Consider the following 23,597-nt stretch of genomic DNA (forward strand, 5'->3'; position numbering starts at 1 on the left):
TGTTGGCCAAGATCCTGGCCACCAGAATTGAGGACTGTGTCCCGGGAGTGATTAATGAGGACCAGACGGGGTTTGTCAAGAGCAGGCAGCTGAACACGAATGTGCGGAGGTTCCTGAACGTGATCATGATGCCCTCGGAAGGAGGGGATGCAGAAGTGGTGGCTGCAATGGATGCGGAAAAAGCCTTTGATCGGGTGGAGTGGGAGTACCTGTGGGAAGTATTAGGCAGATTTGGATTTGGCGAGGAATTGAAAGGGTGGGTCAAATTACTCTATCAGGCCCCCGTAGCGAGTGTGCCCACGAACCGACTGCGGTCGGAGTACTTTAGGCTGCATCGGGGGACGAGGGAGGGGTGCCCCCTGTCCCCCCCCTGCTGTTTGCCCTGGCAATCGAGCCATTGGCCATGGCGCTGAGGATGTCTAGAAACTGGAGGGGGCTGGTTCGCGGAGGGAAGGAGCATCGTATTTCACTGTATGCGGATGACCTGCTCCTGTATATCTCAGATTCGGTGGAGGGGATGGGGGAGGTCATGCAGATCCTTAAAGGTTACGGGGATTTCTCGGTGTATAAGTTGAATGTCGGGAGTGGTACATGTGAGGGGCCAGGAAAAGAGACTGGGAGAGCTTCCACTTAAGATGGTGGAGAGGAGCTTTCGCTACCTGGGCATATGGATGGCTAAGAGTTGGGATGCCCTGCACAAGCTCAATCTAGCACGGCTGGTGGATCAGATGGAGGGGGACTTTAAGAGGTGGGACATGCTACCGCTTTCCCTGGTGGGCAGGGTGCAGTCCGTGAAGATGACGGTCCTCCCCAGGTTCTTGTTCGTCTTCCAGTGCCTTCCCATCCTTATCCCCAAGTCCTTCTTCAAGCGGGTGAACAGGATTATCACGGGACTTGTGTGGGACGAGTTAAGAGACTGTTCTTAGAGCGCAGTTGGGGGGGGGGGTGGGGTGTTGGGTTGGCGTTGCTGAAATTCTGCAGCTATTATTGGGCAGTGAACATATCCATGATTCAGAAATGGGTAGTAGAGGGAGGGGGCGCGTCCTGGAAACGGCTGGAGGCGGCGCCTTGCAGGGATAATAGCTTGGGGGCACTGATAATGGCACCGCTGCCACTCCCGCCGGCACGGTACACCATGCGTCCGGCGGTGATGACGACATTGAGGATCTGGGGTCAGTGCAGAAGATACGGGGGGAGGTAGGGGCCTCAGTCTGGACCCCGATATGAAACAACCACAGGTTCGTCCCGGGTAGAATAGACGGTGGGTTCCTAAGCTGGCATAGAGCGGGTATCAAAAGGATGGGTGACTTGTTTATTGATGGGACTTTTGCTCGCCTGAGGGCGCTGGAAGAGAAATTCAGGTTGCCCCCGGGGAATACCTTTAGGTACCTGCAAGTCCGCGCTTTCTTGAAGAAGCAGATACCGGAATGTCCGCTACTGCCCGCCCGTAGGATACAGGACAGGGTGGTCTCGGGCATGTGGGTAGGGGAAAGGTATCAGACAAATACCCAGGAGCTGCAGGAGGCGGAGGAGGACTCGGCGGAGGAGCTGAGGGGTAAGTGGGCGGAGGAGCTGGGTGAGGAGCTGGATGAGGGCCTGTGGGCAGACGCCCTGGGCAGGGTCAATTCCTCCTCATCTTGTGCCTGGCTTAGCTAGATTCAGTTTAAGGTGGTACACCGGGCGCATATGACAGTGGCAAGAATGAGCAAGTTCTTTGGGGTGGAGGACAGGTGTGTGAGGTGTTCAGGGAGCCCAGCAAACCATGTCCATATGTTTTGGGCATGCCCGGCACTTAAAGAATTCTGGAGAGGCTTTGCAAAGGCTATGTCCAAGGTCTTGGACTCTCGGGTAAAGCCAAGTTGGGGGATCGGGATATTTGGGGTGTCAGAAGACCCGGAAGTGCAGGAGTCGAAAGAGGCCGGAGTCTTGGCCTTTGCCTCCTTGGTAGCCCGGAGACGGCTCTTGTTAATGTGGAGGGATGCAAAATCCCCAAGTGTGGAGACTTGGGTCAGTGACATGGCTGGGTTTTTAAGTTTGGAGAGGATAAAGTTTGCCTTAAGAGGGTCTTTGCTGGGGTTCTCCAGGCAGTGGCAACCGTTCCTTGACTTTCTCGCGGAACGTTAAGTGAGGAGGTCAGTAGCAGCAGCAAACCGGGAGGGGAGGTGGGGGGTGCGGTATGGGTTGTGGATGGATTTCACTGGTAGAGGGTAGATATTCCACTTTGTTTTGTTAAGTTGTCAATTCGTTTTTTTTTATTCTGTTTTTTGTTGCCTTCTTTTTGTAGTGGTTTTGTAAAAAGTTTGAATAAAACCAAGTTTTTAAAAAAAAGTAAATGTCGGGTCAGATGGTCATGGTGTTTTCTAACCGTGGCCTATTAATTAAAGCAGACCAGCAGACGGTTTTGTTTGAAACTCTAGCTTCAGTCTGCCTTTTCACATTTAATTGGCTTGGGTCAGTTAGCCCAAATGGCTAGATAACTGGAGTGTGAAACAGAATGACGGTAACATCATGGCTACAAATATGAGAGTTCATGAAGGACTGTTCCTTTCCTTGCCCTATGCTTGATGCAGAGTGGTGCCTCTCAAGCTCTATAAATACTTGTCTCTCTCTAATGGAGGAAGGTACTGAAAAATGAAAAAAATGAAAATCGCTTATTGTCACGAGTAGGCTTCAATGAAGTTACTGTGAAAAGCCCCTAGTTGCCACATTCCGGCGCCTGTCCGGGAGGCTGGTACGGGAATTGAACCGTGCTGCTGGCCTGCTTGGTCTGCTTTAACAGCCAGCGATTTAGCCGAGTGAGCTAAACCATCGTGGATGATGGCTAATTACCTTACTTAAATTACCATAATCCTTTCCTATAAAATATTTAAAAAGTGTTGTAGTTACAGGAGGAAAATCTATCAGTGACTTTTCAAAAACAGTTAATTTTATTTCAGTATTTTATAGTGTGATTATGGTGCATGCTGCAGCTTGATCCGAGTGCTATTTTACAGCAGTACAAATGAACAATGAGGAATTATCTTGTCCTGCTTGCACAACTCTCTTTGGCAAAATAGATATCCGTGTATGTGTCATTACATGTGTAATTCTGTGCTATATACTTTAACACACACCTTTGTTCATGTCCACTGAAACTATCTCGTGGCTTATCTCTTGCTAGAACATGTTTTTAACCTTGCTGAGACAGTTTGTTTCAAAATGGTGCATGGAATCCCATCCATTTGCGAATCAGTACTCCTTCATGATGAACATCGCTTGGTGGAAGCACTGAGGGTGACAAGGACACAGAATATCAAGAAAGAACAAAGAAAAATTACAGCACAGGAACAAGCCCTTCGGCCCTCCAAACCTGCGCCGATCCAGATCCTCTATCTAAAACTGTTGCCTATTTTCTAAGGATCTGTATCCCTCTGCTCCCTGCCCATTCATGTATCTGTCTAGATACATCTTAAATGACGCTATTGTGCCCGCCTCTACCACCTCCGCCGGCAATGCGTTCCAGGCACCCACCACCCTCTGCGTAAAGAGCTTTCCACGCATAACTCCCTTAAACTTTTCCCCTCTTGCCTTGAACTCGTGACCCCTAGTAATTGAGTCCCCCACTCTGGGAAAAAGCTTCTTGCAATCCACCCTGTCCATACCTCTCATGATTTTGTAGACCTCAATGAGGTGCTCTGGGTGGAAGACTTCAATGTCCATCACCAAGAGTAGCTCGGTGGTACCGCCACAGACCGAGCTGGCTGGGCCCTAAAGGATATAGCTGCTAGACTGGGACTGCAGCAGATAGTGAGGGAACCAACAAGAGAGAAAAGCACACTTGACCTCATCCTCTCCAATCTGCCTGCTGCAGATGCATCTGTCCATGACAGTATCGGTAGAAGTGACCACCGCACAGTCCTTGTGGAGCAGAAGAGCATGCCATGAGCAACATCAGGCATACCGAAAAATGAGGTGTCAATTGGTGAAGCTACAACACAGGACTATTTGTGATTATAAGCAGCAAGTAATAGACAGAGCAAAATTCCACAACAAACACATCAGTTCCAAGTTCTGAAGACCTACATTCAGCCATGAATGGTGGTGGACAATTAAACAACTCACTGGAGGAAGAGGCTCCACAAATATCCCATTCCTTAATGATGGAGGAGCCGAGCATATATTTGCAAATAAGGCTGAGGCATTCGCTACAATCTTCAGTCAGTATGCCGAGTGGATGATTCATCTCAGTCTCCTCCAGAGGTCCTCCGCAGTCTTCTGCCAATACAATTCACTCCATGTGATGTCAAGAAGTGGCTGAAAGCACTGGATACTGCAAAGGCTATGGGCCTTGACAATATTCTGGTAATAGTACTGAAGACTTGCGCTCCATAACTTGCCACACCCCTAGCCAAGCTCTTCCAGTACAGCTACAACACTGGCATCTACCCGGAAATGTGGAAAATTGTCCAGGTGCGTCCTGTACACAAGAAACAGGACAAAACCCAGCCAATTACTGCCCTGTTAGTCTGCTCTCCATCATCAGCAAAGCGATGGAAGGAGTCATCCACAGTGCTGTCAAGCGGCACTTAGTCAGCAATAACCTGCTCATGGATGCTCAGTTTTGGTTCCGCCAGAGTCATTCAGCTGTGACCTCATTACAGCCTCAGTTCAAACATGGACAAAAGAGCTGAATGTCAGAGGTGAGGTGAGAGTGACTGCCCTTCACATCAAGGCAGCATTTGATCGAGTATGGTATCAAAGAGCACTAGCTAACCTGAAGTCAATGGGAGTCAGGAGGAAATCTCTACGCTGGTAGGAGTCATACCGGGCACAAGGAAAGATGGTTGTGGTGGTTGGAGGTCAATCATCTCAGCTCCAGGACATCACTGCAGACGTTCCTCAGGGTAGTGTCCTAAGCCCAACCATCTTCAGCTGCTTCATCAATGACCTCCCTTCCATCATAAGGTCAGAGTGGGGATGTTCAAAATTCTAAATGCCTCAATAAAATATTTTCTAAATAAAAAGTGGGGATGTTTGCGGATGACCGCACAGTGTTTAGCACCATTTGTTACTCCTCAGATCATGAAGCAGCCATGTCCAAATGCAGCAAGATCTGGACAATATCCAGGATTGGGCTGACAAATGGCAAGTTACATTTGCACCACACAAGTGACAGGCAATGATCATCTCCTACAAGAGAGGAACTAACCATCGCCCTTTGACATTCAATGGCATTACCGTCGCTGAATCCCCCACAATCAACATCTTGGGGGTTACTATTGATCAGAAACTGAACTGGACTGACCATATTAATACTGTGGCTACTAGGGCAGGTCAAAGGCCAGGAATCCTAAGGCGAGTAACTCACCTCCTGATCCCCCAACACCTATCCACCATCTACAAGACACAAGTCAGGAGTGTAATGGAATAATCTCCACTTGCCTGGATGAGTGCAGCTCCCAACAACACACAAGAAGTTCAATACCATTCAGGACAAAGCAGCCCGGTTGGTTGTTCCTCCTTCCATAAACATTCAAACCCTCCGCCACTGAAAAACAGTGCCAGCTGTGTGTACTACCTCAAGGTGCACTGCAGCAACTCACCAAGGTTTGTTGGACAGCACCTTCCAAACCCACAAGCACTACCATCTAGAAGGACAGGAGTGATGTGTTAGGTGGGTTGGGGTTTGATGTTGACTGCAACTGGATGCAGGGAAGCTAGAAACAAACGCCTAACACCAGAGATGACCCAACATGGTTTTATTTAAACTATGAACGGCTGTACATGTTCAGCTGTGGGTTGACACTCTGCTAATCCTACTGACGACCTCTTACTGGTTCGACCAGACTTACTAGCTACCACATGGTAATAATGTCCACTGACTTGTGCACTCTGACTGTCTCAGTGTCTGGGTCCTGAAAAGAGCGGGAGTCTTAATGCCCTGTGAGCTTTATAGTGGTGGTGTCTTGTCTGATGATTGGTTGTTCTGTGTTGTGTGTTCATTGGTCATCCTGTGTGTCAATCACTGCCTGTTTGCATCTCATTATATACGAGTGGATATTATGGCAAGGAGCAGCAGATACCTAGGAACCCCACCACCTGGAGGATCCCCTCCAATTCACTCACCACCCTGACTTCACTGTCACTGGGCCAAAAGCCTCGAGCTCCCTCCCTAACAGCACAGTGGGTGTATCTACACCTCAAGGACTACAGCGGTGGAAGAAGGGAACTCACCACCACCTTCTGAAGGGTAACTAGGGATGAACAATAAATGCTGGCCTCACCAGCGACCCCCACATCAAGTAAATTAATTTTTCAAAATTAAAAAAAAATGTTTTGAAAAAATGTGATAAACAATTGCTCAGATCACAGACGTAAACTGTGCGGAATTCCTCTTTTGTTTTAACCAGAGATTGATGCACCCTTTAAATATTACACCCCAATCTCTGGAAACGCATCATTGCCAGATTATTCTTTTCATAGTTTCATAGAATTTACAGTGCAGAAGGAGGCCATTCGGCCCATCGAGTCTGCACCAGCTCTTAGAAAGAGCACCCTACCCAAGGTCAACACCTCCACCCCATCCCCATAACCCAGTAACCCCACCCAACACGAAGGGCAATTTTGGACACTTAGGGCAATTTACCATGGCCAATCCACCTAACCTGCACATCTTTGGACTGTGGGAGGAAACCGGAGCACCCGGAGGAAACCCACGCACACACGGGGAGGATGTGCAGACTCCGCACAGACAGTGACCCAAGCCAGAATCGAACCTGGGACCCTGGAGCTGTGAAGCAGTTGTGCTATCCACAATGCTACCGTGCTGCCCAACCTGGACATGGAAGTTTTAGTTAAAGTGGAAACCCACTGTGAAATTAATATATAAATAACAACTTGCATTTATCTTGCACCTTTAACAAGTCCGGGTGGATTTGCAGGCAAAGATGGCCTGTAAAATTTTGCTGATGGCTTTCCCGCCACCTAACCACCTATGCAAGTGACGGGTGATGCCTCGGTTGACCCACCTGCCCCAGCCCCAGCCTGTTTTGGCTCCAATTATGTGGCATTAAACTTTTAAGTTCCATCTCTTCAATGATTAAGTATTTACAGAGAGTACCTTTTTGCTGGAAGTCAGTGTGATGATGCTCAGGAGATTGAGTGAGGAGACTTTCCAAGGGGATGCAGGAAAACTCGCTCTGATGTGGAAGAGAGAAGCGAACCTGTTGAAAAGTTGGGAGGAGTTTGGGACTTTATCTACAAGGTTACAGAGCTGTTGAGTGTAGTATAAGGTTTACAGTTACTGGGGAAGTACCTTTTCTGTGGTTTAGTACATCATTTGCTTACTAAATAATGTTTAATCGGTTGATTTTAATTTGTTTGTTACAGCAAGCCTTAAAACGTGAAATCTTGTGTGATTCTTTCCATCATTTGAAAATTCTTATCTCTTTTTACAAGTTATCAATATCGATGGGGTCATAACACCTCTTATTCCACTCAATGTGCCATATAGTCATTTCCCAAAACAAGCAGCTGTGTAGAGGGACTAGCTGAGGTATAGAAGTCAAAATTGTGCACAGTACTCATGAGCAAAAGGTCCCTCCTGATGCATAAATAAAATGAAATAAATAAAATGTATCAAAAATGGCTTCACAGGAGTGCCAACAGACTTTTTTTTAAAAATCAACATTAAGCCAAAAGAATCACATTATGACAGATCACCAAAAGCTTGGTCAACAAGGTTTTAAGGAGCGTCTGAGAGGAGCATGGCCCTTTCCCACCAGCATGACGGCATGGGACACACCTCCACCATTTGTTTCTTATTAGTGCTGGACAATATGGTGAGGAAGGTCGACTGTGTAGCCAGTGAGCTGCACACCTCTGGTTCGCACTTAGAAGAATAAAAGGAAAATTCCGCCCAATATCTCCACACAACATATATTGAAACTGCATCCCACAATTCAAAATGATGACATTAACATCAAGACATTAACATTACATGTTATTGGCTGGCTATGAGATTCACTGCTTGTATCATTTTAGATTTCTGAAGGGAAAATTGAATCTTTTGTTTTTCAGTCCATAGAGATCCATAAAAGCAAACACGGGCAAACAGGAATCCTACTTTTCTCCAGTCAAGGCTCGGAACATAGCTATGTGTATAGAATAGAGTGCAACCCTGATCAGTAATAATGGTAATAATGGTACCTGCCTGCAACACCATGCCACTTTTCACTTTTCCATCTCTGTTTGTCTCTCTCTCCACAGAATCACCTTAACTGTATTTTTTCTCTTCCCCACGAGTGGGATAGGTCTGAGTTCCATCATTCAGTCACTCAGGATACCTGATGTTGCATAAAAGTGAATTAGGAATATATCATTTTGTTAATCTTGATGGTTTAGATGGCAAATGTAGCCCATGGTGTGAGGTATGAGCCTCGGTAATGCCAATACTTTTGGATGCTGTTTGGATACAAATTTGTGTCTGTGTCATGTGTGCACATGAGGCGGTGGCGTAGTGGTATTGTCATTGGACTGGTAAACTTGAGACCCAGAGTAATGCTCTGGGGTCCCAGGTTCAAATCCCAACCCTGCACATGGTGAAATTTGAATTCAATAGCAATCTGGAATTAAATGTCTAATGTTGACCGTGAAACCATTGTCAAGTGTTGTAAAAACTCACCTGGTTCAATAATATCCTTTAGGGAAGGAAATCTGCCGTCCTTACCCGTTCTGGCCTACATGTGACTCCAGAACCACAGCAATGCGGTTGACACTTGACGGCCCTCTCAGGGGAACTTAGGGATGGGCAATTTGAACAGCCTGCGACGCCCACGCCTCATGAAAAACATTATTGTGCATCATTTGGATGAGGACATTTGCAGACATTAGTAGTGCGTACCTGGAATATACAGAATGGGCAGATCGTGCTGTCAGTCAACCTCTGATGCTGATCTGACACTAGCAGCGCTGTTTTCAACCCAGTGCTCCAGTAATCTCTCCTAAACATGGAACCCCACTAGCACTATTTCAAAGGACTATCAAATACTCTCAGATTATTTTCTGAATGATTTCTACTGACTGCTACTGAGTTTGAATAAGTGTTATGAGGTTTCTACTGCCATTTAAAGTTGGTAAAGTTTCCAGGGAGTGGGTTTGATTCAGGGCTCTTGCTTTCAGTCAATGACTGCTGTCGTTAGCAGTCCCCATGCCTTGCTAAAACATGGAGGAGAAATCTTCTCACAAAGGGAGAGGAGAAGGTTGTCTGTCAGCAGGAGGCTGATTCCACTCAGAATCTTCAGGGCGCAATTCTCCTGTCTCACCCTCAGTGAGGAGCAATATATGTGACACTTCCATTTTATAAGAGATGTTCATTGAAATGTGCCACCTGCTGCAGACAGGCCTACAATCCCAGTGCAGGGCCAGGACAGTGTGGTCATTGGCTGTCAAGGCAACTGTGACCATGAACGTATTTGCATCAGGATCCTGCTACCGTGTAGCAGGCAACATCTCCCAATTTGCCATCCACTGTTACGAAATGGATCTGTGTGCCAGGAGAGGGGAAATACATTGCATTCTCTCATTTCAAATAAAGAGGCACGAAGAGCAGGCACCTGGTTTTGCCAGGATAACAGACATCTCAATATTCCTTTGTAGGCGCTGCATCCAAATGCAGAAACGCAGCACAACCGCAGAGGATTCCACTCTCTGTATATGCAATAGGTATGCAGCCAGTGCACAACCCAAGCACATGTGGGTAGCCGGCGTACAGTGAGAACCATGCTGCTGTCACACAAAAATTATGATCAATGGATCATGACAGATCCCCCATGACACACCTGGTGAACAGAACCCACTGGAGGCACACTGGAGGTAAGTAAAGCCCCCAAGGGTCAGTGCCAGGGGCGCAAGGTTCCGTAGGGCAGGTGCCAAGAATTCCATGGAGGTGAGGGGAGGAGGTTCTGTGATGGGAGCTTGGGGGCTTCCAGCGTGCGGTGGGTGCTCCGTATCTGTGGGATGTTCTATTTTTCTGGGGATTTTTTTACATTCGGGTGCCCTTTCAAAAGCCTCAGTTGCTGGCAGGGTGGGTTGTGCCTGCCTGATGTTATGGGACCCGCCCTTCCTTTTTTTTGACCAAGCGTCAGAAAATATGGCAGGAAAAGCCAGCAGTGCAACCGGTGGACTACAGCCTACATTCCCTGCCTGATTTGGCACTTAATCAAAAATTGGCCCAAAGTTTCTGCTGCCTGGGCCACACTGAGAGTCCTACAGTTCTCGGCAGAGAATGTGTCAAGATTCAAGGTGGTCCGCTGAATCGGGCGCAACTTTGCCATCATGTGGTACAGTCCTAGTAACAGAGATATGGGAAACAGCTGAGGCAGTGGGCGGCACGGTAGCACAGTGGTTAGCACTGTTGTTTCACAGTGCCAGGGACCCGGGTTCGATTCCCAGCTTGGGTCACTGTCTGTGCGGAGTCTGCACGTTCTCCCCGTGTCTGTGAGGGATTCCTCCGGGTGCTCCGGTTTCCTCCCACAAATTCCGAAAGTTAGGTGCTTGTTCGGTGAATTGGACATTCTGAATTCTCCCTCAGTGTACCCGAACAGGCGCCATAGTGTGGTGACTAGGGAATTTTCACATTAGCTTCATTGCAGTGTTGATGTAAGCTTACTTGTGACACTAACAAAGATTATTGGATTATTATTATTATTATTAAGGAGGAGGGAGGGAGAGAGGAGGGAACCACATACCCTGTTTACAGCCAGCTGTCATGTAATCAGTTCATTCAATGACGGTTAAAAACCTTGGACAACCATCTCAATCATACAGTATTTTGGTGGGGCTGGGGATTGCTGCATATGACAGTTAGATTTTTGCTTTGGAGAAGAAAGGAAACCAGGAGGAGTAGCTATCTTCTGACAACTCCTGAGCACTTGGCATCCAGCTTAACATTCCCAGAGACGAGGCATTGCATTAACAGTGGACACATTTAGCAGCTGGTGAATGGGACATGTTCAGGGGACAGCTGAGCTGAGCAGGAAATTTTAAATCAGAATTGAAGGGGCTATCTTAGATCATCCACTTCATTCTGTTGTGATATAATATGAACCAGAGGATTGAAAGAAAACTGCCTGTTTCGCAACGAAAGAAAATGCCAATGACAATAATTAATTAATAAAACTTAGGCTTTCCTCCAGATTTCAGCAAACCGGCCTGGCAGCAGAGGATTTAACTTATCATGTAATCAGGAATGAAGGCCACAAAAATGGTGCCGTATATGATGTGGCATTGCACCAGACACAACAGAAAAATCCCAGTTCCATTCTTCAACCTATTCATGTGACACTGAGGGCATCACAACTAAAATTACCCAGATTTTTCTCAGCACCCACACAACAAAAACAGCTGTTCCAATTTTATTCAATGAAGCCTGTGCCTCTCTAAAATATGAATGACTCAGCAATAACAACAGCTTATATTTGTATAGTGCCTTTATTAATAAAACATTGCAAGGCACGTCACAGAAGCATTATAAAACAAAGTATGACACTGGGCCACATAAGGAGATATGAGGTCAGCTTGGTAAAATCTTGATCAAAGAGGCAAGTTAACTTAAGTGTCTTAAAGGAGGAAAGTGAGGCAGAATTGTGCAGGGAAGGAATTCCAGAGCTTTGAGCCTCGGCAACTGAAGGCACGGCTACCAGTGGTGGAGCATTTAGGAGTGGGAATATACAGGAGGCCAGAATTAGGGGAATGCAGATACCTCAGAGGGTTAGGGATTGGAGGATATTATGGAGATAGGGAGGGGAAAGGCACAGAAGAATTTTCAAAGAAAGGTACAAATTTTGAAATCAAGAAATTGCATGAACTAGAGGCAATGTAGATCAGCAAGGGCATGGGGTGATTAGGGAACAGGACTTGCTGCGAGTTTAAGATACAGGCAGCAGAGATTTGGATGACCTCAGATTTACAGAAGGTAGAATGTGGGGGAGCAGCCAGTAATACATTAGAATAGGTAACAAAGGCATGAGGTTTTCAACAGTAGATGAGCTGAGACATGGTGAAGGTTAGAGATGTTATGGAGGTGAAACAAGTGGTCTTAGAGATAGTACAAATATGAGTTCGGAAGCTCAACTCAGGGTCATATTAGATACCAAATACTGGTTTAATTTCAGACTGTTGTGAGGGATTGCAATGGAATCATTAGTTAGAAAATAGAATTTGGAGTGGTGACGGAAGCAATGGTTTCAGTCTTCCCAATATTTAATAGGAAGAAATTTATGCACGACCAGTACTAGATGTCAGATCAGCAGTCTGATAATTTGGCAATAGTGCAGGAGTTGAGGGAAGTGGTGGTGCGGTTGTTCTGGGTGTAACCTGTGTACATGTGAAATTAACATTGTGCCTTTGCATGTTTTGGCAAAGAAGCACAACATGTAGATTAGAAATAGAGGGGGCCAAGGATTCACCCTTGGGCGAGACGAGACGTAACAATGCAAAAACAGAAAGAGAAGCCATTGCAAGTGATTGTCTGCCTACAGTCGGATAGATAAGAATCAGACCACATGAGTGCAGTCACACACAGCTGGACAACAAACAAGATGTGCTGGAGGAGGACGGTGTGGTTAACCAATAAAAAGCTGCAGGCAGGACAAGGTGGAAAGTTTACCTTTGTCACAGTCACATCGATGTCGTTTGTGACTTTGCTAAGAGCCATTTTGGTAATGTGGCCGGAGCAGAAACCTGATTGGAGTGATTTAAACATGGAGCTCTGGGAATTATGGGAACAGATTTGGGAGGCGACAACATATTCAAGGACTTTGGAGAGGAAAGGGAGGTTGGAGATGGGGAGATAATTTGTAAGAATGGTAGGGTTAATGGTAAGTTTTTTGAGGGGAGAGATGATAACTGCAGGTTTAGAGAGAAGGACAAGACATGAAGAGAGAGAAAGCCATTAGCAGTTGGATCGAGGGAATAGGAATTGGATCCCATGGACAAGATGAATTCGGGAGGGCATGATAAAGGACAGGAGAGAAATTGAGAAATATGCAAGTTTAGGGCTAGGGCAAGGAGGAGCATTAAAGGAAGTTAAGCTGGTTGGATATCATCAATCCTTGCGACAATGAAATGCATAAGCACCTCACACTTGTTGTAGGAGGTGAGGGTGGAGGAGACAGGAAAGAGGAGTTTCAGAAGACAGTTTGCAGGCGAGAAAAGAAACCGGAGGGTTGTCTTTGCAGGTAGCGAGCAGTTTGAACAAACAAAGAAGTATTTCAAATGTAGGGTGTTTTTTAATCTATAATAGACATTGGGAGCGTGATTTAACCAAAAAGTTTCTCAATGTGGTAGTGAGCGGGAAGTGTGGTAGCCAGCGGGAACTGCCACCAGCTTCCCGACGCTCAGACTGGCTATGCCGTCACCACTATAAAACGATATTGGTCCACTAAACGAGGCCCCACGGGATTCACACCGTGAATCATGGTCACCGGCTGATTCACCCAAGACTGCTCTCACCAGTCCCCCGCTAACCAGTGACAGCAGAACTTAAACCGCACCTGCACAGTCACCCCCACTCTGCTCACAGCCATGCCTCCAAGAAGACCAGCCCCATATTTTGGTGACGCCGACCAGGGTTGACTGCCTGATATGATGGAGGCCAGACAGTATACCCTGTTCCCCTCGGGCTCCAGGAGGGACAATCACAGGACAGCCACTGGTGCCTGGAAGGAAGTGGCAGCGGCTGCCCACCCGGGGAGCGTGACCAGGAAGACTGGCACCCAGTGCGGCAAGAAGGTCACCCCCACCCCCCATGCTCCCCATCTCCGCAAGCCTCCTCCCATAACTCCCAAGCCCTCCCCCCCCCGCGATTGACAATGCGTACAGGGAACGATGCCCCCTCTGTGCCCCCACAGGAGAAGGTGGGCCACAACCGGAGAGAGAGGGCTCAAATGGGTGTCGGGGTGCCAGACATCGAGAGTCCTCACCCCCTTTGAGATACGGGCCCTGGAAGTCGCGGGGGTGACCGAAGACTAAACAGTGACCAGCATGGAGGTCAGCGAACGGCGCAGAGGTGAGGATCCACCGCTCCCACCCCCACCTCCCCCTCCCCAAGATGCCCTGGCACACGTGAGTTGTTAATGCCATACACACTGACCCATCCCTCCCACTGACCACATGTCCATTCTCCCGCAGGACCTGCAGCCAATGGCGTCAGCCCATCCGAGGCGCCCACCCCCCACCCCCACCCCTACCTCCCATGAAAAAACCTTGGAGGACAGCTCCGAGGATGCCACCATAATAGTCGCGGCACAGCTGTCATCCCCACCCTCCACCAGCGCAGAGACACATACCTTGGTGGGCAAAAGTAGTGGACAGTCTTCTAGGCCCATTCTTTTTTTTTGGAAAATCTTTTTATTGGCTTTTCTCATATTTATAAACAGTTGTTGCTTATGTACATTGCATTTTTCTTACCCGCGTTAATTTGCTTTATTTGACAGAGAGGTTTGCTTTGTCCTTCATTTGACGAACTGCATTTTGCTGCCCTCTGGATCGGTCTATGATATCCCCCCCCTTACTTCTCCACCCCCCCCCCCCCACCCCCCCGGGGGGTTGGGGTTGCACAGTCTTTTTGGTTCCCTGGCTTACTCCTCGTTGCTGGCCTCAAACAGGTTTCGGAACAGGCCAACGAACTGCCCCCAAGTATCCAGGAAGCCTTCCTCTGACCCACGGATGGCGTACTTAATCTTGTCCAGGTGGAGAAATTCCGAGAGGTCAGCGAGCCAGTCTACAGCTGTGGGTGGTGCTGCCGATCACCAGCCGAGCAGGATTCACCGGCGTGCGATTAGGGAAGTGAAAGCGAGGGTGTTGGCCCCCTTCCCTACGTGTAGTTCTGGCTGCTCCGATACCCCGAAGATTGACACTATTGGGCATGGCTTCACCCTCACCCCCACAACCTTGGACATTGAACCCAGCAAGCTTGGGGCAAGCCCAAAACATGTGGGTGTGATTGGCCGAGCCCCTCTGGCACAGCTCACATTTGTCCTCCACTTCCGGGAAGAACCTACTCATTCGGGTTCTGGTCAGGTGCGTTCTGTGCACCACTTTGAGCTGCATTAGGCTCAGCCTTGCACAAGAGGAGGTGGAGTTCACCCTGCTGAGTGCTTTGCTCCAGAGCCCCCATCCTACCTCTGTCCCCAGTTCGTCCTCCCATTTTTGTCTGGTCCCGTCCAGTGGAGTCCGGGCTCTGTCCAGTAGCTGTCCATGTATTTTCCCACATAGCGCCTCCTTCTCACTGCTTGTGCCCATCAGGTTCTCTAGTAGTGTGCTTTCTGGGGCCCCAGGGTACCCTACTGTCTCTTTGCGGAGGAAGTGCTTTATTTGGAGGTGTCTCAATTCCTGTCCTATTAGTTTCCACTTCCTTGTCAGTTTGTCCAGTGTCGCCAGTCTGTGCTCTACGTAGAAGTCCCCGACCGTCAGTGTGCCCCCGTCCCGCCTCCATCTTTTGAACATGGTATCCAGCATGGCTGGGGGGAAATCGGTGATTGCCGCAGATGGGGTCCATAAGGAACATTTTGGTTATCCCGAAGTACTGTCTCAACTGGATCCACGTTTTCTAGGGCCCATTCTGATGAGAACCATAAACCTGCCGATGCACATCTGGCGGAGGCAGGAACCCCCAGGCGAGACAGCAGTCGGAGGTCTGTTGGGTCCCAGTAAGATGCTGAGACTTTGGTTTACCCGGAGCTGACACAGACACTAGGGTTCTATCATGAGATTCAGAGGGGTATGTCAGTGACCCTCCAGCAGGTCCATAGCTGATTGAAGGAGTCCCAGAGGTTACGGGAGCACGAGATAGCACTGGTAATGTGTGGCAGCGAGGGCAACATTGCTAGGCTGGTGCCCACAGTGGAGTGCCGGTGCACAATGCCAACAGCATGAGTGGAGGTGTCCCAGGCCTGGCACATTTGGTGACGGGACACCGCAGGCAGAGCGCTTCGTCACCATGTCACAGTCACTGGGGGACGTCACCCAGTACCAGGGAAGCCTTGATGAGTCACTGCGAAGCATGTCCCAGGTGGGCATAGCTGAGGCACTCCGGAGCATGTCCCAGTCACTGAGTGATGTGTCCCAGTCACTGAGGGGCATCTCCGAGGGCGTCGACACCATGCTGTGGACATTGGGGAGCCACCAGGCCTGGCAGAGCCAGATGACTTTGCAGTAGCTGGGGCTTGATCCAGTTGCCTCTCTGTCCCGAGGTGCATCCCAGGACCTTATGGGCACCGACCGAAACAAGGGAGCCCTGTGTGTCAACGGGAGCCATCCTGTGGAGTGGTGATGGCGACCGCCAGCTCCCCTGAGTTCCATTCCCTTGCATTTCGTAGTCAGCACCCGGAACAGGATGGCACGGTGGGACATATGTCACTGGCAAGTGCATGGGAGCCCTCTGGCACCAGAGCCAGATGACGCCTACCAGGGGCATCGAAGGCCACAGGTCGCGGTAAACAGCAGGCTACCTCTACCTCTGATGTGCATCCTAGGGACACACCTAGACATATTGGTAGAGCATGGTCGCGAAGCACGTCAATGATCACTGATAGGGAACTGGGGGTAGGGGGCAGGCAGAGGGTAAGTGGGGTAGGGCGGTCCCCCACCCCAACCCGGGCACACCACATGCAGGTGATAGATGTGAGCGAGCACTCAGAAGACAGGCAGGGGCCAGACTATGGCATTGAATGAAGAACTCCCAACACTCAGCTCTCTGTGGGTTATCGTCACTCCCCACTGTCCTCGACTGTGACCTGCTGACATTACCGATACAGTCCCATCACCCTGGAGTGATGTCACACTGCCCCTGGGAGGGTGGGAATTGGGGCAGGAGGTGAAAGGGGAGGACGGTAACGGGATAGATGCAGAGGGATAGAGGGAAGCGGGGGAATGATGTACAAGACCATGTCCTATGTGAAGTGGGCAAGGATGAGAGTCTCCCTGGTCCTCCGGGCTTGCTGGCCTCTCACCGCTGCCTCCTGTCCGCCATCCTCTAGCTATTCCTGCAGCTCCTCCCGGGCTCATCCTCCAGCCCCTTCTAGTCTTGCGGCTCCTCGTCCTTCCCTTATCCCACAGGAACAATCCTGGGGTGGTCCTCGAAGAGGTTGGGGATGTCTGACTGCTTCAGGTTGTAGCTATTGTGTACACTCTCTGGGAATTGTGTACACTCTCTGGGAAGTGTGCACACACCTGCATGATCTTCATGTGGTGGTCGCACATGAGCTGGATGTTCAGGGAGTGGAACCCCTTCCTGTTGATGTAGGGCACTCCCAGACAGCCCAGTGAGCACAAGGTGACATGCATGCTATCCACTACACCCTGGACCTTGGGCATCCCGGCGATGGTGAGGAATTCTACTGCCCGGGCATCTTTTTAGGCTTAGTCCATGTCAAAGTTTATGTAGTTTTCTGCCCGGGCAAACAGGGCATCTGTGAAGTCACGATTCATTTGTAGGCTGTAACTTGTGAGATGCCCCGCCTGAGCCCTGGAAGTTCAGGGCTGCGCTGACCTTGACGGCCCACGGGAGCGGGTATCCTCCTCCACGCGGTGCCAAGTCTGCGAGGTCATGGCATAGTTGCCACACCATCCCCTTGAGGTGGAGGCTCCTGCGGCAAATGCTGTCCGTCATCTGTATGAAGGACCAGCGACACCTGTACATCTTGGGCCATAGTGGGCCTCCCCTCTGGGTCCCTCCCTGACCTGATGGATGGCTGTGTCCTCAGAGTGTGGGGCGGAGCCCTGCACGTGGGGCGCCGCCTTGAGCTTCTGTCGCGCTGCTATCGCCGCCTCCTCCAGCGTCTGGCTGCCTGGCCTGCCAGCTGCAATACAGTGCCAGCTTCTGCGGGGTTGAAGATTTCGTCCATACCATATATCTGTAAGGAATTGAGAGAGGGTGTGAACCTGGCAACCTGCAGTTCCCCCCAACCCGGGACACTCCATTCCAAATTGCGGCGCCCCATTTCCCCATTGCTCCCCTATCCCTTTCCAACACACGCTGCCCACACACCCCCGGCCCCAGCGGGTCCCTGCTCCCTGTATCCTAGACACCTGCACATTACGTTCCCTGGACCAGGTGCTAGTCTCCTCCCTGGTGCACACACCCACCCTTTGGCCGTGGAAATTCTCCGCTGCTGGGGCTCAGCCCCTGGTTTTCGGATGCTGTCTGCTGTGTCCGTGGTATTGCCTCTCACAGTGTTCAGGCACAGTGTCCAGGCATCACTCTTTGATTGGGATGATCGGCAATAAGCCCCACATGCTATATGACTCCCCTACCCACAGTAATCCACTTGGGATGGGTGAGGTGCTCACTTAACTACGATTGCTAACTCCCTATTGCAACAGCCTTATTGGTGGTCGCTGGGGCAGACATGGAGGGGCTGGGGTTGCCCCCGGAATGGGACCACAAATTCCAATGTTGACATGGTGGACCCGCAGTGCTAAGAGCTAAGGCACCCATTTCCACCCCCCCCCCCCCCCACCCCCCGCTGCATGACCACTTGCTGTGGAAGTGGTTAGATCACGGGAGACCGTTAGATAGGGGGTTGGCTCCCATTAATTGCATGGAGATTGGGCTTAAGTGGTGACTATTGGTTTCTCGTCATGCTCAGGTGAGATCCTGATTTTGCCAATGGGAGCGGACAAGTTCGATCGCAAATGCATCGATGCCCAGCGCGGTTCTTGATTCTGGTCTCTACCGTGTTTGTTTTTTAAAAATAAATTTAGAGCACCCAATCTTTTTTTCCCATTAAGGGGCAATTTAGCATGGGTAATCTACCTACCCTGCACATCTTTGGGTTGTGGGGGTGAGACCCACGCAGACACAGAGAAAATATGCAATCTCCACACGGACACCTTGGCGCTGTGAGGCAGCAGTGCTAACCACTGCGCCACCATGCTGCCCCTCCTCCGTGATGTAACGGCCTCGCCGCACTCTCGCTTAAGCGAAAAGTCCAGGGTTTGGCTGCTTTTCCTATTGAAAGTGCAATAAGGTTCCATCCCATAGAACATATAAGATAAGCTCCAAAGGTTAGAGGATGATTGAAGTGTTTGTAAAAGTGTATTAAAATAGATTTGGAAAAACAGGAGCATATCATCATTGTCTGTGAAATAGAATAGTGCCCCTGGTGGTTGCTAAGGTTTGTGAACAGAATATGTAACTAGGTAAATTGTTTGGATGAGACAGCAGTAAATAATTACGGTGCAGTGTTGGCAGAATAACCTCCGATTGTTGTAACACAGTTATCTGTCCATCAGTGACTTGGTCTAGGAGTACATTTTCTAGCTGCAAGGCCAGGCCATTGTCTGACATGCCTTCAGTGTTTCTGCTATCATTTAAGGGAATGGGTTTCAGAGACTTGTGAAGTGCCAGCAGGCTGTCTCATTGCATCCTGCACAAAAATACTGACATTCTTGTCCCTGAAGACAAGCGCAACACTTTGTCAGTATTAATTTTGCAGCTTTATTTCCTACTGCAGCAGGAAGCTGGTCTGTATGGGGATGTCAGCTTTGAAAAGGTCAATACTGAATGCAGAATTGTCCATGCTTGAAGTTGTGTGATATGGATCTTCATCTCTCACAGCTGAACAACTTCATCCCAGGTATCTCTGGCTCTTCTCCAGCTCAAAAATGATACTTCAGGCTTCAGAACGCTCCAGCTGAATTAAAAAGCCTGAAGCCAGTTGCTTTGGCAATACTGTTCCTTTCTTTCGCATTGTCACTGAGGTATGGTTGTCTGGCATTTCCAGCACATACCGTGGGGGTTTATTTAAAGTCATTTGTGCCAGTGTTTACTCAATGCAGTCTGAATAACTGCAGTAGTTGGGTCAACAGTGTCTGCAAAGTTTGCAGTACATCACGAAATGCAGGCAGCGAGGCTCAGTGCACTTACCAACTGAACATTTCCATGTCCAGAAGCCTGGTTCATTTTTTTTAAGAGTAAGTGTGATTGAAGAATCTTATACTTGGATTTCACAGCATCCTGGAAACTTGTGTATTTAGTGCTGACATTTGCTGGACTATTTTTGTTGTTCAGGTATATGGGTTATTGTAGAGTTGCGTTGAGTGAGAGTTTTTGCCGTTGTAGCCTGTGAATGCTAATCTTTCTTCTATAGCCACAGTATAGTTCTTACAGTAAGATAATGTGCAGCAACAGTATATGCGTGCTTTTAAATATCATTACAAACCATCAAGTAAATGCTTTAACACTTTGAAGTGATTATTTTTTGGAGCGCGCTGTCCATCAACAGTGCTATCGTACAGAGAGCAACATCAGATAGAGAATTTAACACCCACTCTGTTCGAAGATACCATGTTGATTTTTAAAAACATTTAACCAATTTTTATCCTTTCCTTTATGAATTTAAAGACTTCAAGAACACGGTTCTGTTCTTCGCCCGACTGCTGTGTTCATTACTCGAGTGGTAGCTATACTGTATATAAGCCAGTAGTATCAATCACTTATCCATTAAGTGCAAGGCAGTCTGCTTGACCACTGAAGCTTGCAGAATAGGCAGTGATCAGCCCTGCAATAGCTACTGCATGCAGTGCTACTTAGTAATGCAGCTGTAATAATAACATGTTCCAGATTTTCAGAACCTTTACTGACCTCCTCCTGCAAACCTTCTGGGTTTGAAGTCCAGTCAAAAAGAACTAAAGGTAATGGAGAATCCATGAAGATGGAGAGATTTTTATTTTGCTGTCTTAATGAATCAGTTCATCTCTTTCAGTAATGGGCTCTGCTTCAACTACACGTATGCGGGCATATTTTTTTTTATTAATGGTATCTTTAGTACAAGCTGTGTGTTTTTTGTTCCTTTTTAATTTAAGGAGCTTTGATCTCTCAGTGCTGGCTGCAATAATAGTGGCTATTCATACTCGAGAACAAGGGCAAAATCCAAGGTGTAAGAATCTGGACTTTGGATGAAACCCATTAAATGTTCATTTAGATCATTTGATGGTGAAATTCATGTGCCATCTCCTAATTACCATGCTTGCAAATGTTAAATTATAATGGACTTTTGCCCTTTAAATGGAATTGGTATAAATGTGCGTGCTTGCCTTAAATGCCTTTGTTAAATAGCCTTTTAGTAAGTCACTAATCACTTTGAACTATACACTCATTCAGTTTTCAATCCAAGTGAATTCTTAAATGTGTAAAGCTGCCAGCGTGACAGCTGAATGCAAGAAATGTCAAAGTGGAGTAAGTTACCTTTGGTCTTAGGCCCAATCAATCAATTCTGTAGCAGATGGATTTAGATGGATTTGCGGCTAAATCATCCCCCTTCCCCCACCTCCTGTGCATTGCTACTAAGGCTCTTGGAATGGTGGGAGCTGATTATTGCATGTGTATAAATGCGAGTGTGCACATATGTATGTGCAGAGTCTGCACGTACCTTCAGGAGCTTAGCAAAAGTTTAAGGCATTGTGAGTTCACATTGACTGGATTGTTGCTGGCTGATGTAGTTAGAGGTTTCAGTAATGTGGAGAGAGACGATCACTGTCACTCAACGTGTTTCTTGTAGGAAAGCTAGTTTCCGAACGTTCATCACTGCGTGAGAGGACTGGAGCAATGAAACAAGTGAAAGGATTAGTGGTGTGCAGGTGTAAAGCCAGGGTTCTGACACTGGATATAAAAAACGGCAAAGATTCCAGCTATCACAGTTTATGAAGTATTTCATTGTAAGATCATAGCTGTGGATTCACAAAAGTGATACATTTTTGTGGCGTTTGTGGATAAAAACAGAATTGTTCAGTGAATCATTATAAATATTTAGGTTGATTAATCTAAAACATACGTAACATATTTCCGAACTTCATCTTGGTTTTAGGAGTATCAGAAGTCTCTGGTGCCGCTCTAAGCTGGTCATTGCTGCATTTCAATGTCATAGTGACCTGATAAAGGTTTTCTGTAAAAGGCTTTTTACAAGTTTATTTCTGTTCATTGTTTATTGCAGTGGTTTAATTTGTTCAGCAGAATTTCACATCAAAGCTGTTCTTTAATGACATTTTTACTTTCTGGGCAACTCTGGTTAATAAAGTTTGAAACTGCAGAAAATGTCTTCATTTAAACATTAACTGCTTCATACAGTTCATAAGTTTCATTATATTCAGGCTGATTCTTCTCATTTGTTCCACTTTAATTTCAGATCGCCTAGCAAGAGGTGGTGAAACCAAAGATCCTCGTCTTTCCTTATTGTGGTCTCAAGCGAGCTGACATAATGAAACGTTCACCGCTTATTCTGCTTTTGGCTGTGCTAAGTGCTGAATTGATAGAAGTCCTTGGCTCAAGCTTAAAACCACAGCGGTTTAAGGGACGTGTTCAGCGTGACCGAAGAAACATCAGACCCAACATCATTCTTATCATCACAGATGACCAGGATGTGGAGCTTGGTAAGGATGTTTTAATTTTATTTATTTTGCCAATTTTCTCCCTTTCGCCTCTCTTGAACACAGGCAGCTACGGGTGCCAGATGCCAGGTGATGTTAATGTGAGCATTGCCAATTAGTATTGTCATGCTGTTTTGAGTATAGAGGGCACGACAACTATGTCTAATCCCATCTTCACCTAATATTGACATGTGTAGTTCCATAAGGGGACACTGGAAAGCAGTCAGGAGCATGAACTGTAGCTGATCTATGTACCTTAACCTAGAGGCATTGAGGCTAACACGAGCATTCCAACTGTCATCTTGACTGACATTAGCTATTGCAGCACAAACCAGGGACTGAACCTGGGACTTTCAATTGTTTATGCCTTATTTGTGGTGGCGTGGTGGTGCAGTGGTTAGCACTGCTTCCTACGGCGCTGAGGACCCAGGATTGGTCCCGGCCCTGGGTCACTATCTGTGTGGAGTTTGCACATTCTCCCCGTGTCTGCGTGGGCTTCACCCCCACATTGCAAATATGTGCAGGTTAGGTGGATTGGCCATGCTGAATTGTCCCTTAATTGGAAGAAAAAAATAATTGGGTACTCTAAATTTTTAAGAAAATTTAATTAGAAGGTGGATGACTTATTTATTAATTGGTTAGACTCACTAAGGGTAATTTAGACCTGTGTATTAATGTAAATGGATGATGGTGAATATCTAAATGGATTTTTATTTCCAATGAACTCAAATCAAATCAAAATAAAAATCAGATGTGAAGTGCGTTTCTGATTCAACATCGGCCGATTTACACCATCACACAAAATCAAAATTACCCCCAGTGAGATATCAAGGGCACCTAGAAAAAATTGGCTGGGTTTTAACTGCCAAAGACTCACTGCTGCCTGTTTCTATCCTGGGAGAAACAGTTAAAATAGACCCCTTCATTTTCTTTTACAAATTTTTCAATTTGACTTACAGGTAGAAACTAACTCAGCCTCATTAGCATCTTGTAGCAAAATAGATCCACATTAAATATCCGGACAGGTTATAGTCATATTCTCACGCACTGTACATGTTTTCTGCTTGAGGTAATCAGTAGGTGCCCTGAAGTGTGTGAATCTATCAAGCTTGACATTGACCCATATATGTGTCAATTTATAATATTTAAGTATGACATTCTGTCTCGACATTGACACAGCTCTTGTTATA

The 23,597-nt window shown here is 47.6% G+C and overlaps 1 protein-coding gene across 18 annotated transcripts in view; it reads left to right on the plus strand.

Annotated features, from left to right (window-relative positions):
• The window catches only part of LOC119972600 (extracellular sulfatase Sulf-1-like), a 690,773-nt gene that overhangs the window by 435,455 nt on the left and 231,721 nt on the right, over positions 1-23,597 (plus strand). For 14 of the 18 annotated variants that reach the window (XM_038809548.1, XM_038809546.1, XM_038809551.1 and 11 more), the window contains one exon: positions 22,167-22,410. In XM_038809548.1, the coding sequence (XP_038665476.1) occupies positions 22,239-22,410 (172 nt within the window). In that variant the 5' untranslated portion in view covers positions 22,167-22,238. Of the gene's footprint in view, positions 1-19,664; positions 19,957-20,657; positions 20,677-21,425; positions 21,445-21,875; positions 21,922-22,166; positions 22,411-23,597 lie in introns of those variants that run through there. The other 4 variants (XM_038809554.1, XM_038809557.1, XM_038809556.1 and 1 more) reach the window with 4 other exon arrangements.

Source organism: Scyliorhinus canicula, chromosome 10 (genome assembly GCF_902713615.1).
Source record: "Scyliorhinus canicula chromosome 10, sScyCan1.1, whole genome shotgun sequence".
In the NCBI taxonomy this organism is placed as follows: domain Eukaryota; kingdom Metazoa; phylum Chordata; class Chondrichthyes; order Carcharhiniformes; family Scyliorhinidae; genus Scyliorhinus; species Scyliorhinus canicula.